The sequence below is a fragment of the Nannospalax galili genome, unplaced genomic scaffold (assembly GCF_000622305.1).
Source record: "Nannospalax galili isolate Female #2095 unplaced genomic scaffold, S.galili_v1.0 scaffold707, whole genome shotgun sequence".
NCBI lineage: Eukaryota > Metazoa > Chordata > Mammalia > Rodentia > Spalacidae > Nannospalax > Nannospalax galili.
This window is the reverse complement of record NW_008356263.1, coordinates 773,552-788,843: the sequence shown is the minus strand read 5'-3', so window position 1 is coordinate 788,843 and position 15,292 is coordinate 773,552. Positions and strand designations below refer to the sequence as shown.

The following is a 15,292-nucleotide window of genomic DNA, read 5'->3' as shown; positions in this document are numbered from 1 at the left end:
TAACTCCAGTTCCAGGGAATCTGATGCCCTCTTCTGACCTCCTCGGGAATTCAGAGCCAGGTATGGTGACGCACGCCTTTAATCTCAGCACTGGGGAGACAAAGGCAGGTGGATCTCTGAGATTGAAGCCAGATTTATTGAGGTTACCAGGGAGCCCTGTCTCAAAAAGACCAAAAATAAAAAAAAATCAATCATGTATTTTTATCTAGTATATATTCTACATCTATTAAAATATATGATCTATTAAAAATATATGATCTTCATTAACATAAGTAAATTATATTGTCTTAGTTTTATTTCTGTTTCTGTGACAAAATACCCTGATGAAAGCAGCTTCAGAGAAAAAGGCTTTTTACAGTTTCAGGTTACAGTTCATCACTGTGAGGAAATGAAGACTGAACTTCAAACAGCTAGTCACATCACCATCCACAGTCAAGAGCAGAGAGAACTGAGTGAGTGCAACAGACATGCTCTCCTACTTACTAGTCACATCACCATCCACAGTCAAGAGCAGAGAGAACTGAGTGGAACAGACATGCTCTCCTACTTACTAGTCACATCACTATCCACAGTCAAGAGCAGAGAGAACTGAGTGGAACAGACATGCTCTCCTACTTACTAGTCACATCACCATCCACAGTCAAGAGCAGAGAGAACTGAGTGGAACAGACATGCTCTCCTACTTACTAGTCACATCACTATCCACAGTCAAGAGCAGAGAGAACTGAGTGGAACAGACATGCTCTCCTACTTACTAGTCACATCACTATCCACAGTCAAGAGCAGAGAGAACTGAGTGGAACAGACATGCTCTCCTACTTACTAGTCACATCACTATCCACAGTCAAGAGCAGAGAGAACTGAGTGGAACAGACATGCTCTCCTACTTACTAGTCACATCACTATCCACAGTCAAGAGCAGAGAGAACTGAGTGGAACAGACATGCTCTCCTACTTACTAGTCACATCACTATCCACAGTCAAGAGCAGAGAGAACTGAGTGGAACAGACATGCTCTCCTACTTACTAGTCACATCACTATCCACAGTCAAGAGCAGAGAGAACTGAGTGGAACAGACATGCTCTCCTACTTACTAGTCACATCACTATCCACAGTCAAGAGCAGAGAGAACTGAGTGGAACAGACATGCTCTCCTACTTACTAGTCACATCACTATCCACAGTCAAGAGCAGAGAGAACTGAGTGGAACAGACATGCTCTCCTACTTACTAGTCACATCACTATCCACAGTCAAGAGCAGAGAGAACTGAGTGGAACAGACATGCTCTCCTACTTACTAGTCACATCACTATCCACAGTCAAGAGCAGAGAGAACTGAGTGGAACAGACATGCTCTCCTACTTACTAGTCACATCACTATCCACAGTCAAGAGCAGAGAGAACTGAGTGGAACAGACATGCTCTCCTACTTACTAGTCACATCACTATCCACAGTCAAGAGCAGAGAGAACTGAGTGGAACAGACATGCTCTCCTACTTACTAGTCACATCACTATCCACAGTCAAGAGCAGAGAGAACTGAGTGGAACAGACATGCTCTCCTACTTACTAGTCACATCACTATCCACAGTCAAGAGCAGAGAGAACTGAGTGGAACAGACATGCTCTCCTACTTACTAGTCACATCACTATCCACAGTCAAGAGCAGAGAGAACTGAGTGGAACAGACATGCTCTCCTACTTACTAGTCACATCACTATCCACAGTCAAGAGCAGAGAGAACTGAGTGGAACAGACATGCTCTCCTACTTACTAGTCACATCACTATCCACAGTCAAGAGCAGAGAGAACTGAGTGGAACAGACATGCTCTCCTACTTACTAGTCACATCACTATCCACAGTCAAGAGCAGAGAGAACTGAGTGGAACAGACATGCTCTCCTACTTACTAGTCACATCACTATCCACAGTCAAGAGCAGAGAGAACTGAGTGGAACAGACATGCTCTCCTACTTACTAGTCACATCACTATCCACAGTCAAGAGCAGAGAGAACTGAGTGGAACAGACATGCTCTCCTACTTACTAGTCACATCACTATCCACAGTCAAGAGCAGAGAGAACTGAGTGGAACAGACATGCTCTCCTACTTACTAGTCACATCACTATCCACAGTCAAGAGCAGAGAGAACTGAGTGGAACAGACATGCTCTCCTACTTACTAGTCACATCACTATCCACAGTCAAGAGCAGAGAGAACTGAGTGGAACAGACATGCTCTCCTACTTACTAGTCACATCACTATCCACAGTCAAGAGCAGAGAGAACTGAGTGGAACAGACATGCTCTCCTACTTACTAGTCACATCACTATCCACAGTCAAGAGCAGAGAGAACTGAGTGGAACAGACATGCTCTCCTACTTACTAGTCACATCACTATCCACAGTCAAGAGCAGAGAGAACTGAGTGGAACAGACATGCTCTCCTACTTACTAGTCACATCACCATCCACAGTCAAGAGCAGAGAGAACTGACTGAGTGCAACGGACATGCTCTCCTACTTACTAGTCACACCACCATCCACAGTCAAGAGCAGAGAGAACTGAGTGCAACAGACAAGCTCTCCTACTTACTAGTCACATCACCATCCACAGTCAAGAGCAGAGAGAACTGAGTGAGTGCAACGGACATGCTCTCCTACTTACTAGTCACATCACCATCCACAGTCAAGAGCAGAGAGAACTGAGTGAGTGCAACGGACATGCTCTCCTACTTACTAGTCACATCACCATCCACAGTCAAGAGCAGAGAGAACTGAGTGAGTGCAACGGACATGCTCTCCTACTTACTAGTCACATCACCATCCACAGTCAAGAGCAGAGAGAACTGAGTGAGTGCAACGGACATGCTCTCCTACTTACTAGTCACATCACCATCCACAGTCAAGAGCAGAGAGAACTGAGTGAGTGCAACGGACATGCTCTCCTACTTACTAGTCACATCACCATCCACAGTCAAGAGCAGAGAGAACTGAGTGAGTGCAACGGACATGCTCTCCTACTTACTAGTCACATCACCATCCACAGTCAAGAGCAGAGAGAACTGAGTGAGTGCAACGGACATGCTCTCCTACTTACTAGTCACATCACCATCCACAGTCAAGAGCAGAGAGAACTGAGTGAGTGCAACGGACATGCTCTCCTACTTACTAGTCACATCACCATCCACAGTCAAGAGCAGAGAGAACTGAGTGAGTGCAACGGACATGCTCTCCTACTTACTAGTCACATCACCATCCACAGTCAAGAGCAGAGAGAACTGAGTGAGTGCAACGGACATGCTCTCCTACTTACTAGTCACATCACCATCCACAGTCAAGAGCAGAGAGAACTGAGTGAGTGCAACGGACATGCTCTCCTACTTACTAGTCACATCACCATCCACAGTCAAGAGCAGAGAGAACTGAGTGAGTGCAACGGACATGCTCTCCTACTTACTAGTCACATCACCATCCACAGTCAAGAGCAGAGAGAACTGAGTGAGTGCAACGGACATGCTCTCCTACTTACTAGTCACATCACCATCCACAGTCAAGAGCAGAGAGAACTGAGTGAGTGCAACGGACATGCTCTCCTACTTACTAGTCACATCACCATCCACAGTCAAGAGCAGAGAGAACTGAGTGAGTGCAACGGACATGCTCTCCTACTTACTAGTCACATCACCATCCACAGTCAAGAGCAGAGAGAACTGAGTGAGTGCAACGGACATGCTCTCCTACTTACTAGTCACATCACCATCCACAGTCAAGAGCAGAGAGAACTGAGTGAGTGCAACGGACATGCTCTCCTACTTACTAGTCACATCACCATCCACAGTCAAGAGCAGAGAGAACTGAGTGAGTGCAACGGACATGCTCTCCTACTTACTAGTCACATCACCATCCACAGTCAAGAGCAGAGAGAACTGAGTGAGTGCAACGGACATGCTCTCCTACTTACTAGTCACATCACCATCCACAGTCAAGAGCAGAGAGAACTGAGTGAGTGCAACGGACATGCTCTCCTACTTACTAGTCACACCACCATCCACAGTCAAGAGCAGAGAGAACTGAGTGCAACAGACATGCTCTCCTACTTACTAGTCACATCACCATCCACAGTCAAGAGCAGAGAGAACTGAGTGCAACAGACATGCTCTCCTACTTACTTGCTTGTGCTTAGCTCAGTTTCTCTACTCTGAAACAGTTTGTCACACACACACACCCTCACCCCCACCTCTCTCCAACAAGCATGCCCATGTACCTCCCCAGTGTAGACAATTCCTCACTGAATTTTATTTATTATTTTTATTTTATGTGTATGCATGTATTGCTGCATGTAGGTAAGTACACCTGTGTTGTGCAATGCCTGAAGAGGACAGAGGAGTCCATCAGATCCCCTGGAACTGGAGTTACAGACAGTTATTAGCTGCCATGTTGGTGCTGGGATTCGAACCTGGGTCTTCTGCAAGAACAGCCAGTGTTCTTAACCGCTGAGCCATCTCTCTAGCCCCTAAAATAGCTTTTAAAAACATCCTTGTTGGGGGACTAGAGACATGGCTCAGCAGCTAAGAACATTGGTTGTTCTTGCAGAGGACCTGGGTTCAGTTCCCAGCACCCACATGGCAGCTAATGTGGTACACTTACATACATGCAAGCAAAATACTTGAACACTCAAAATAAGTTAAAAAAATTTTTTTAGGTCCTAAGTTATCTTAGATAACTTAAATTGATCATGATTTCTCATTTTTATATGTTAGAGTCAAGTTTTTAAATTATTTGCCTTAGTTGTTGATAATACTAGTTTCTGCATCTACTGTGTCTAGTTATTTCCACTTTGCATTCATAGTATTAATTTGTGCCTCTCTGTTTTTTTTGGTGGGTTTTGTTTTGTTTGGTTTGGTTTGGTATTTTTGAGATAGGGTCTCCCTGTAGCCCCAGCTGGCCTAGAACTCACTATGTAGACCAGGCTAACCTCGAACTCACAGAGATCGGCCTACCCTCTCTATTTTTCAGTAAATATATTCATTCATTTATTTATTTTGTTCCTGCAGTTCTGGGGATCAAATCCAGGATTTCATACATACCAGGCAAGGGTTCTATCATTGAACTATACCTCTAGCTTTTGTTAATAATCAAAGAACTATTAAACATTTTTATTGTATATATGTGTTTTTATCATTGATTATTCTTACGTTTTTAAGCAACTGTTAATTGACATTCAATAACTCTACACATTTAAAGTGTAAGATCTATCATTTTGACTTGTGTGTACAGTTGGTAAAACTATTACTCCCATCAACAAAGTGTGAACATATTCATCTTTCCCTAGATTTTCCTTGTGTCTTTTGTGATCTTTCTTGGCAACCACTAGTCTGATTTTTTTTGTTTTTTTGTTTTTTTGTTTTTTCCTGTCATTGTAGGTTACTTTTGTGTTCTCTGGAATTTTATACACATGAAGTCATGTAGTGCTATGTGGTATTTTTACTAAAGTAACCAGTTTTTAGGCTGCCCTTCAAGTACAAAGCATCCAATCCAGAGTCCACACCTCAACCATCCTAATTATTAACCTTAGGACTAGTTATCATGCAACCAGGTATCCTATAACCCAAATACCATTAAAATTATTCAAACTAGCCAATCCTGAGCCTGCTTACTGACCTGCCTTGCCCATTCCTTCCCACTGAAACCACAATAAAGCCTCTTGCTGGTGGTATTCTTACCTTGTTCCTCTCTTTACTGACTTTTTTTTTTTTCTTTCCCCATCTTTGGTCTCTGCATGTCATTACATGTATCTCCTTCCTCAGAACTGTAACATTTTTTTTTTTTTTTGGTCTTTTTGAAACAGGGTCTCCCTGTAGCCCCAGCTGGCCTGGAACTCACTGTGTAGACCAGGCTGGCCTTGAACTCACAGAGATCCACCTGCCTCTGCCTCCCAAGTGCTGGGACTACAGGCATGTACCACCATGCCCGGCTTGTAACTATCTTTTAAATGACAATCATTTCCCGATCTGTTAGCCTCACTACCCCCAAGTAATAATCATAAAAATCTTATGTTTTAAAACAGTTGTTGGGGTATGGTGGTGCATGCCTTTAACCCCAGCACTCTGGAAGCAGAAGCAGGTGAGTCTCTTCTTGTTTGTAACTTGTCTTTATTTTTCTACCTAGAACTCGCTTTGTAGACCAGGCTGGCCTCCATCTCGTAGATCTCAGAGAGTTCCTCCTCCCTCTGTCTCCCAAGTGCTGGGTTTCTACCTTTTTTCTAAAATGTGGTTTATATATAACATAAAATATACCATCTTTAAGTGTACAGTTTGTGGCATTGGGAGTATATTCACACTTTTGTACAGTTATCACCACCATCTGTCTCCAGAACTTTTTTCATTGTTTTCCACTGAAACTCTGAACCCATTAAACACTAACTTCCTGTTTCCTTTTTCCCTTCAGCCCATAGCATCCAACATTGCATTTTTTACTCCGAATTTTACTAGTTTCAGAGTCATTCAGTATTTGACCTTTCTCATGCCTGACTTGTTTCCCTTAGTATGTGTTCAGGTTTTATCCATCATGTAGTAACATGTGCCTGAATTTCTATTTATTTTTACGCTTACAAGGCTTTGCAGTTTTGGGGATCAAACCCAGATCTGCTCTACCACTGAACTACACTCCCAGCCTAGAATTCATTTCCTCCTTCTTTATTACATTGATTGATTGATTGATTGATTGATTGATTGATTGATTGATTGTGTTATGTGCATATGGGCATTTATGCTCATGCCACACTGTGAGAGTCTATTCGCTCCTTCTGCCATGTAGGACTCATGAATCAAGCGCAGGTCATCATACTTGGCAGCAGACTTTACCCACGGTGCCATCTCACTGGCCTTTGTTTACTTTTAACACTGAATAGTATTCTGTTATATGTATAGCCACATTTTATCCATTCATTTGCTAATGGGCACTTGGATTGCTTCTACCTTTTGGCTGTTGTGGATAATGCTGCCATGACCCTGTTTTCTGTTCTTTTCAGTATTTTCTCAGAAGTAAAATTTGGGGATCGTATGATAATCATTTTATTCTTTGAGGAATTTCTATATGGATTTCAAAGCATCTGTGATATTTTACATTCCCACCAGCCATACATAACATTCCAGCTTCTGCACATCCTCACCAACACTTTTTTCTGGGGTTGGTTGTAGATATCTTATGTAGCTATCTTAATAGGTATGAAGTTCTTTCCAGCCGTTTAACTGTATCTTCTTTATAGACATGCCTATCTATGTCTTTCCCTGCCCTTTTTTTTGTGAAGGGGGTAGGGGGAATGGGAACATTATCGCACTATGTAGTCCAGACCGGCCTCAAGCCTGCAATCCTTCTGGCTTCATCTTTTGATTACAAGTGTGTACCACCACTCCCACCCTTTTCCCCTTTAAAAAAAATTTATTTAGTTTATGTTGTGTTCTTTTTGAGATAGGGCTTCATGTAGCCCAGGCTAACCTCTACCTCCAGAGTTCTGGGATGATATTTTGGTTTTTTTGTTTTGTCTTTTTGAGATAGGATCTCCCTGTAGCCCCAGCAGGCCTGGAACTCACTATTTAGACCAGGCTAGCCTTGAACTCACTAAGATCTGCCTGCCTCTGCCTCCCGAGTGCCGGGATTAAAGGCATGTGCCACCACACCTGGCATTTATTTAAATCTTGAATTATTATCTTTCATTAAAAAGTTAGCTAATAGGGGCTGGAGAGATGGCTCAGTGGTTAAGAGCACTGGCTGTTCTTGCCAGTTCCCAGCACCCACATGGTGGCTAACAATCATCCCAAATTCCAGTTCCAGGGGATTCAGTGCCTTCTTCTGACCGCCTCAGGCATTGCATGATATGGCTGCACTTACATGCAGGCCAAAACACTCATACACATAAAATAAAATCATGAATAAAATATTTTTTAAAAAGTCAGTAAACACTGGCCGGGCTTGGTGGCGCACACCTTTAATCCCAGCACTTGGGAGGCAGAGGCAGGTGGATCTCTGTGAGTTCAAGGCCAGCCTGGTCTACATAGTGAGTTCTGGGCCAGCTGGGGCTACAGAGAGACCCTGTCTCAAAAAGACCAAAAAAGTCAGTAAACACTGAAGTGAGGTGGGGGAAGTGCAAACTACAGAAAGAATTTTCAGTGGAGATGATGCTTATGCAAAATTTGGAAGATTATGAATTAGCCAAGAGAAGAATCAGGTAGTCTTTTAAGCAGGGAGGACTTGGAAATGTAAAATAGCTTGTCTGGTCCCAACAAGGGTGATGAGCTGGGAAGATACACAGAAATACCTACTGATGAACCCAGACAAGACAACTGTCAAATCAAAGAAAGGATTACACATGGATTAAAAGTTATTTACAGGAACAAGAGTGACTTTCAGGAAGCTGCATCACCAACGTTTTACCCTTGGTACTGGTAATAACTCAGGAATGCTCAATCATTGGCCAACCTTTCACTTCTTTTATACTCTGAAATCTCCTGAGACCATGTATAGTTGGGGTAGGAGGGGATGGTGGCTAGACTCTCAGGTGAAAGTTTCATGTGGGTAACAACAACCGTTCAGATTTCAAGATGGCATTGGCGATGTCATGATTAAAGGACATAGTTCCACTACAGGGCCCAATATATATTTATTTGTTAAACGAATGTGAAAATGATAGATGCAAGGTCCTGGTGTCTGACAGGATGAAAATAAGAGGGTATAGTGCACAGGACAAGTGAGGTAACAGTCACATCACCGAAGGACGGTCAGCCACAAACAAGATTCTTTAGTTCCCCTCATAATAGAAAGTTGTGGTTTACTAGCGAACACAGCTGGGAAACACCAATGGTTTTAGCATAAGGAAGCGGATCCAGAACAATCTGGAGCTTAGAACAATATCAGGATAGAGGCTCAACTGGTGGAGTCTGAGGTAAGGGGAGTCAGTGATGGAAGCTTTCAGAAGTAATGCAGCCATTAAAGCAAGAACTCAGGAGGGCAAGACTACCTAGGGGAGACTTGAGGAGAGAATTTGTAGGTGCAGAAATAAAGACTTAATGAGATGCTGGAGGTAGGCAAGGCCCAGGTGTTTGACTTAAATGTATAACAATGCCATAGGTAGGAGTTTGCAGGGCACACAGTGGGGAAAGTGCTTAGTTCTCAGTGTGGAGAATATGCAATGTTATAGTACATATTGTATCTGTCGGGTGGTTGGAGAAGTGGCAGAATAGCAGACAGGCAATGACAGAGCAGCTGCCGTCAAAGTCGGGCAAAAAGCCAAGGAACAGAAGAGGACAGCTGTATAAGTGACAAATGTAGCAATGAGCAAGCCACAAGAGACATCTGACACGAGAGGCCATAGGTGAATGTTGAGTAGAATATTGATACATGCCACCAAGAGAAGGTGGAGTAGGAACAGTGAGAGCTGCCAGTGAGAGAAAACTGCTTAAAGAACCGAAGAACCCCTGAGCAAGGTCTCCAGCACTACCCACATTCCCTTCTTTGCTCTAGCCTGTGCATTTTCTGACTCTGAAGTTTTATTACTCTTGGAATCCCACAATATTTGACCTTTTGGATCTGGCTTGTTTCTGTGTTCAGGGTTTATCCATGTAGTAAGTAACATGTGCCTGAATTTCTATTTACTTGTTTGCTTGCTTGCTTATGGTTTTGCAGTTCTGGGGCTTGAACCCAAGTCTTCTGTATCACTGAACTATACTCTCAGCCCAGGATTTACTTCTGTTGTAACTCAATCAGTATGCTCCAAGTTCAGTGAAAGACAATGTCTCAAAAAATTAGGTGATTGAGGAAGACACCCAGCGTTGACCTCTGGTCTTCTGATGCATACATACTACTACTCACAACAGAGACAGAGGAAGAGAGGTGTGTATTTTAATTGCAATCACAAGAAAAAGAATAAAGTTGTACTCTTACCTTTAACTATACATAAAAATTAACTCAAAACTAGTTAAAAACTTAAATGTGGGTCTGAAGAGATGGCTCAGCAGTTAAGAGCATTGGCTGCTCTTGCAGAGGACCTGGGCTCAGTTTTCAGCACCCATGTAGCAGGTAACAGCCATCTGTAACTCCAAGTCCAAGGGATCCAATGCCCTCTTCTGGCCTCCACGGGCATTGCATGACACAGGTGCACTGACATACACAGAGGCAAAATACTCAGACACATACAATTGAAAAATAAATTCTGTTTTGTTTTTTTTGTTGTTGTTGTTGTTTTTGTTTTTTTGTCTTTTTGAGACAGGGTCTCCCTGCAGCCCCAGCTGTCCTGGAACTCACTATGTAGACCACGCTGGCCTTGAACTCACAGAGATCTGCCTGCTTCTGCCTCTGCCTCCCAAGTGCTGGAATTAAAGGCATGTGTCACCATGCCTGGCGAAAAATAAATTTTTTAAATAAACCTTAAATGGGGAGCTGGAGAGATGGCTTAGCGGTTAAGATCACTTGCTGTTCTTGCAGAAGACCTGGGTTCGAATCCCAGTACCCACATGGCAGCTAACAGCTCTTCGTAACTCCAGGCCCAAGGGATCTGACAGCCTCTTCTAAACTCCATGGGCATTGCACAACACGGTGCACTTACCTGAAAAAAAAACACCTTAAATGTGAGATCTGAAATTATTAAACTTGGGGTTGGGGAAAGGCTCAGTCAGTAAAGCACTTGCTTTGTAGGCATGAGGACCCAAGTTTTGAGCTCCAGTACCCATATAACAGCTGCGCACAGCAGGATGTTTATGTTATATTTACTATTACTCTATCTTTTGTTTAAAAACATGTGCTTAGCTAGCCACCCAGTCTAGCCAACGATGGGCTCTAGGTTCAGTCAGAAAGCCTGTCACAAAAAATAAGGTAGAGAACAAGAGGAAGACATCCAGTGGCAACCTCTGGCTTCCACATACATGCACACATACGGGCATGTCACACACACAGAAATATGCACACACATACCCCTCAATTAAAAGACTACAAATTTTTTGGTGTTTATATGAGTGCATGTGTATACATACATGTGGAGGCTCAAAAGTGATGGTAAGTGTCTTCCTTGATTACTCTCAATTTTATTTATTGAGTCAGGGTCTTTTACTGAACCAAAAACTCTCCATTTTTGGCTGGTCTAGTTAGGTAGTTTGTCCCAAAAATTCACTGTCTGCCATTTGAGTACTGGAATTATAGGTAGCTGCCATGCCTGCCAGGCCTTTATATGGGTTCTGGTCTTCATACTTGTACATGAAGTGCTTTATCCACTGAGCCATCTCTCCATCCCCACAAAATTCTTAGAAGAAAACATAAAGAAAAAGTTTTGTTATACTGGATTTGGTAATGAGTTTTGCATTCACACCTAATGCACAGGTGACAAAATGTTTCATCAAAATTTAAAACTTTTCTTTTTTTGTTTTTTATTTTATGTGTATGAATGTACTGCCTGCTTGTGTGTTAAGTGCACTTAATGATGTAGAGGTCAGAAGAGGGTGTTGGATAACCTGGAACTGGAGTTACGAACAGTTGTTAGTTGCCATGTGGGTGCTGGAACCCAGGTCCTCTTAAGAGCAGTCAGTGCTCTTAACTGCTGAGTCATCTCTTAAGGCCCCCAAATTTAAATTTTTTCTAAGCTGAAAGACTATTAATGAATGAAAAGGCAACCCAAAGATGGGGGGAAATGTATGTAAGGCATATTTATTTAAAAATGGGGAAAGGTGAAGAGTCAAGGGAGATTAGTGAGAGATGGAGAGAAAGTTCCAGGCCAGTCTGGCCTACATAGTTGAGTTCAAGTGCAATTCAGGATACATATCAAACTCTGTCTCAAAACAAACACACAAAATATCATCCCAAGCTGGGCATGGTGGCGCATGCCTTTAATCCCAGCACTCAGGAGGCAGAGGCAAGTGGATCTCTGTGAGTTCAAGGACAGCCAGGTCTACATAGTGAGTTCCAGGACAGCTGGGACTACAGGGAGACCCTGTCTCAAAAAGACCAGAAAAAAAAAAAAAAAAGATAGAATCTTATGTGGAGTGGGGTAGCCTTAAATTCAGTGTATAGCTAAGGTGGACCTTAGACCCCCTTTTTCTTAGGTCTTTTTAAGACAGGGTCTTCCTGTAGCTCCAGCTGGCCTGGAACTCACTGTGTAGACCAGACTGACCTTGAACTCACAGAAATCTGCCTGCCTCTACATGCACCACTGCACCTGGTAACCTTAAACTCTTGATCCTCCTACCTTTATCTTCCATGTGCTATGATTACGAGTATTTGCCACCATGCCCAGCTTACACTTTTTTTTTTTTTTTTCCAGTTTTAGGGTCACAGTAAAATTGAGGAGAAAGTAGAGTCCCAGACTCCACCATGTATGTACGCCCCCCCCATTAGCATTCCATAACCACAGTGATATATATGTTGTAATTGATGAACCTGTACTGGCTTATCATTATCATTTAAGTTACATAATTTACATTAGATTTCACTCTAGTACATTCTGTGGATTTAGACAAGTATGTAATGACATGTACCCACCAATGTATCATACAGAGAGGTGTCACTCCCTTACATAGGCTATGTGCCCTGCCTACGTAGACTTTTTTCTCCCTTCAAATCCTAGAGCCTCTGATCTTTTGCAAATCTCTGTGGCTTTATCTTTTCCAGAATGTCATATACAGTCTCCTTAACTCACAAGAGGGCACATTCTAAGACCCTGCTGGTGGGTGCACTTAAATATAGAACTGAAGTCTATATGTACTGTTTTCCTATACATACATACATACATTAATGTTTTTAAATAAAGCACTGTAGGAAATTGGCAATAATAAGAACAGTTCAATATACTACTAGAGTTAGATGAATATGATCTTTCTTTCTCTCGAAGTCAAGATAGATACTGATAGTTTCTAAACACGGTTGTAAGTAACCAAAGCTTGTAGAAAGCTAAACCACTGATAAAGGGGACTACTGTAATTGGAATCTTACATAGCACATATCCTTTTCAAATTGGCTGTTTTTACTTCGTAATATGCATTTAAGTGTCATTAATGTCTTTTCATGGCTTTAGCTCTTTTAACAGTGAATAACATTCTGTTATATTGTAGTTTGTTCTTACTAGAGAATGTCTTGGTTGCTTCTAGGTTTTGACAGTCATTAATAAAATTGCTGTAAACATCTGTGTGCTGGATTTTTGTGTGAGCATGAGTTTTCATTTCATTAGGTAAACAACAAGGAACAGAGTTGTTGGATCACATAAGAGTATATTTAGAGCACCTTTAATCCCAGCAGTCAGGAGACAGAGGCAGGTGGATTTCTGTGAGTTCAAGACCAGATTGGTCTGCATAGTGAGCTCCAGGCTAGTTGGGGCTACAGGGAGACCTTGTCTCAAAAAATAAAAAAAAGTATATTTAGTCTTATAAGAAATTACCATGGTCGGGCATGGTGGAGCACACCTTTTATCCCAGCACTTGGGAGGCAGAGACAGGTGAATCTCTGTGAGTTCCAGGGCAGTCTGATCTTCATAGTGAGTACCAGACCAACTGGAGCTACAAGGAGACTCTGTCTCAAAAAGACCAAAACAGTAACATAAAACTTCATCTAATGTGACTCCCTATTTTCCAGGTCAGCAATGGATTCCTGGTTTATTCTTGTTCTGCTTGGCGGTGGTCTAATACATGTTAATGCCAACAATGCTACTACAGGTAAAAATTGTCATCTGGGAAGACTGATTTTTTGAATAAAATTTTGACTTAACATATAATGACCCAAATTCAATGACATTGGTAGTATTAAAATAATATTAAAATAGTATTTACGTGTGACTGTGAAGTCTCTTTGAAAAATCTCCCTTAATTATATTCAGTGCTCAGCATTGGTCTATATGCTGTCTTAAATATACCAGAGAGACTGTGTATCCTTTCATTAAAAAGTAAAAGAAATATTGATATTTATGTGTCTACATACTGATTCTACGGAAATAAGTGAAAAGCCTTTCTTCCTTCATGCCTTTGGAGGAAGAGGGAAAGATCCAGCATTAAGAGGGTGTGGTTTGGATGTCTGTCTGGTATTTGCTTGCTGTTCAGTTGTTTCAGATGCTTATTAATGTTCAACTACTTTGTATCTTTAACTTTTGAGCTTCATATTCTTTATGTGATGTTTGTTTTATTTGGTGTTTGTAGTTTCGCCTTCTTTAGGAATTACAAGATTAATTAAAGCATCAACAACAGAATCAATTAATGAAGAGAATAAAACTTCAAATTCAACCTCTTCAGTAACTTCTGAGGCACCGACATTCAGCCCAAGTCTAACTCTGGAACCTACTTATGTAACTACTGTTAATTCTTCACACTCTGACAGTGGGACCAGGCAAGCAACAAGCACTGATTCTGTAGGCACTACCATTTCACCAAATGTAACATGGCTTCCAGATAACCAGTTCACAGATGCCAGAACAGAATCCTGGGAGGGGAATTCCAGCACTGCAGCAACCACTCCAGAAACCTTCCCTCCTTCAGGTACCAGAGATGCTTTCTGCTTGTTCTGTCTTGTTCTTTGGGTTTGTTTACCTTTTTATTATCTTTGTGTAGCCATAAAATTCTTGAAATAAGTAAATTTGCCCAAGGAAAGTAATGATGCCTATATAAGGAATTCTTTCTTTTTTTAAGATTTATTTTATTTTTAATTATGTGTATGTATGTGTGGGTATGTGTATATAAGTGAGGGTGCCCATGGAGGTCAGAAGAGGGCATAGGATCCCGTGGAGCGAGAGTTACAGGCAATTATGAGCTTCCTGACATGGGAGCTAAGAACAGAACTCAGGCTTTCTGGAAGAGCAACAAGTGCTGTTGACTGCTGAGGTATCTCTCCAGCTCCTGATATAAAAGAATTTGTAATATCTGATTAATATGGTGTTTTCTGGAGGATATCTTCCTGGTAAATGAGATCCTGATTAGATCGGAGAGGCTTCAGTATGTTTAAAGGTATAGGGGCAAAAAGAGAGGGGCTAATTGATGGTGCAAGATATGGAATATGATATATAAAGACTGAGTAATAGGATTGGCCTTGAGAAGGAGGAGATTCCTGGAGACCACGGGAAGGAAGATGACAGTGGATGTCCCGTAACAGAGTAGCAGACTAGTGTCCAGGGGTAGAGTGAGAAAGAAAGGTTCGGTTGCATGAGGAAGCTTTGCTGGTGAGAGTTGAGAGATGCATTAGTATTCGCTCTATCTCCTCTTCTACTATGTTCTGTGAGCCTCAGATGTAGATGTTCTAATGTAAATGTGTCACTTAGGGCTAGGCACCTC

General features: G+C 42.0%; 1 protein-coding gene across 5 annotated transcripts in view; it reads left to right on the top strand.

Moving 5' to 3' along the window:
- Positions 1 to 15,292, top strand: part of Ptpra (protein tyrosine phosphatase receptor type A) — a 163,351-nt gene that overhangs the window by 62,394 nt on the left and 85,665 nt on the right. For 3 of the 5 annotated variants that reach the window (XM_008854484.2, XM_008854482.3, XM_008854481.3), the window contains 2 exons: positions 13,611 to 13,690; positions 14,168 to 14,503. In XM_008854484.2, the coding sequence (XP_008852706.1) occupies positions 13,618 to 13,690; positions 14,168 to 14,503 (409 nt within the window). In that variant the 5' untranslated portion in view covers positions 13,611 to 13,617. Of the gene's footprint in view, positions 1 to 12,339; positions 12,359 to 13,610; positions 13,691 to 14,167; positions 14,504 to 15,292 lie in introns of those variants that run through there. The other 2 variants (XM_017803594.1, XM_017803593.1) reach the window with 1 other exon arrangement.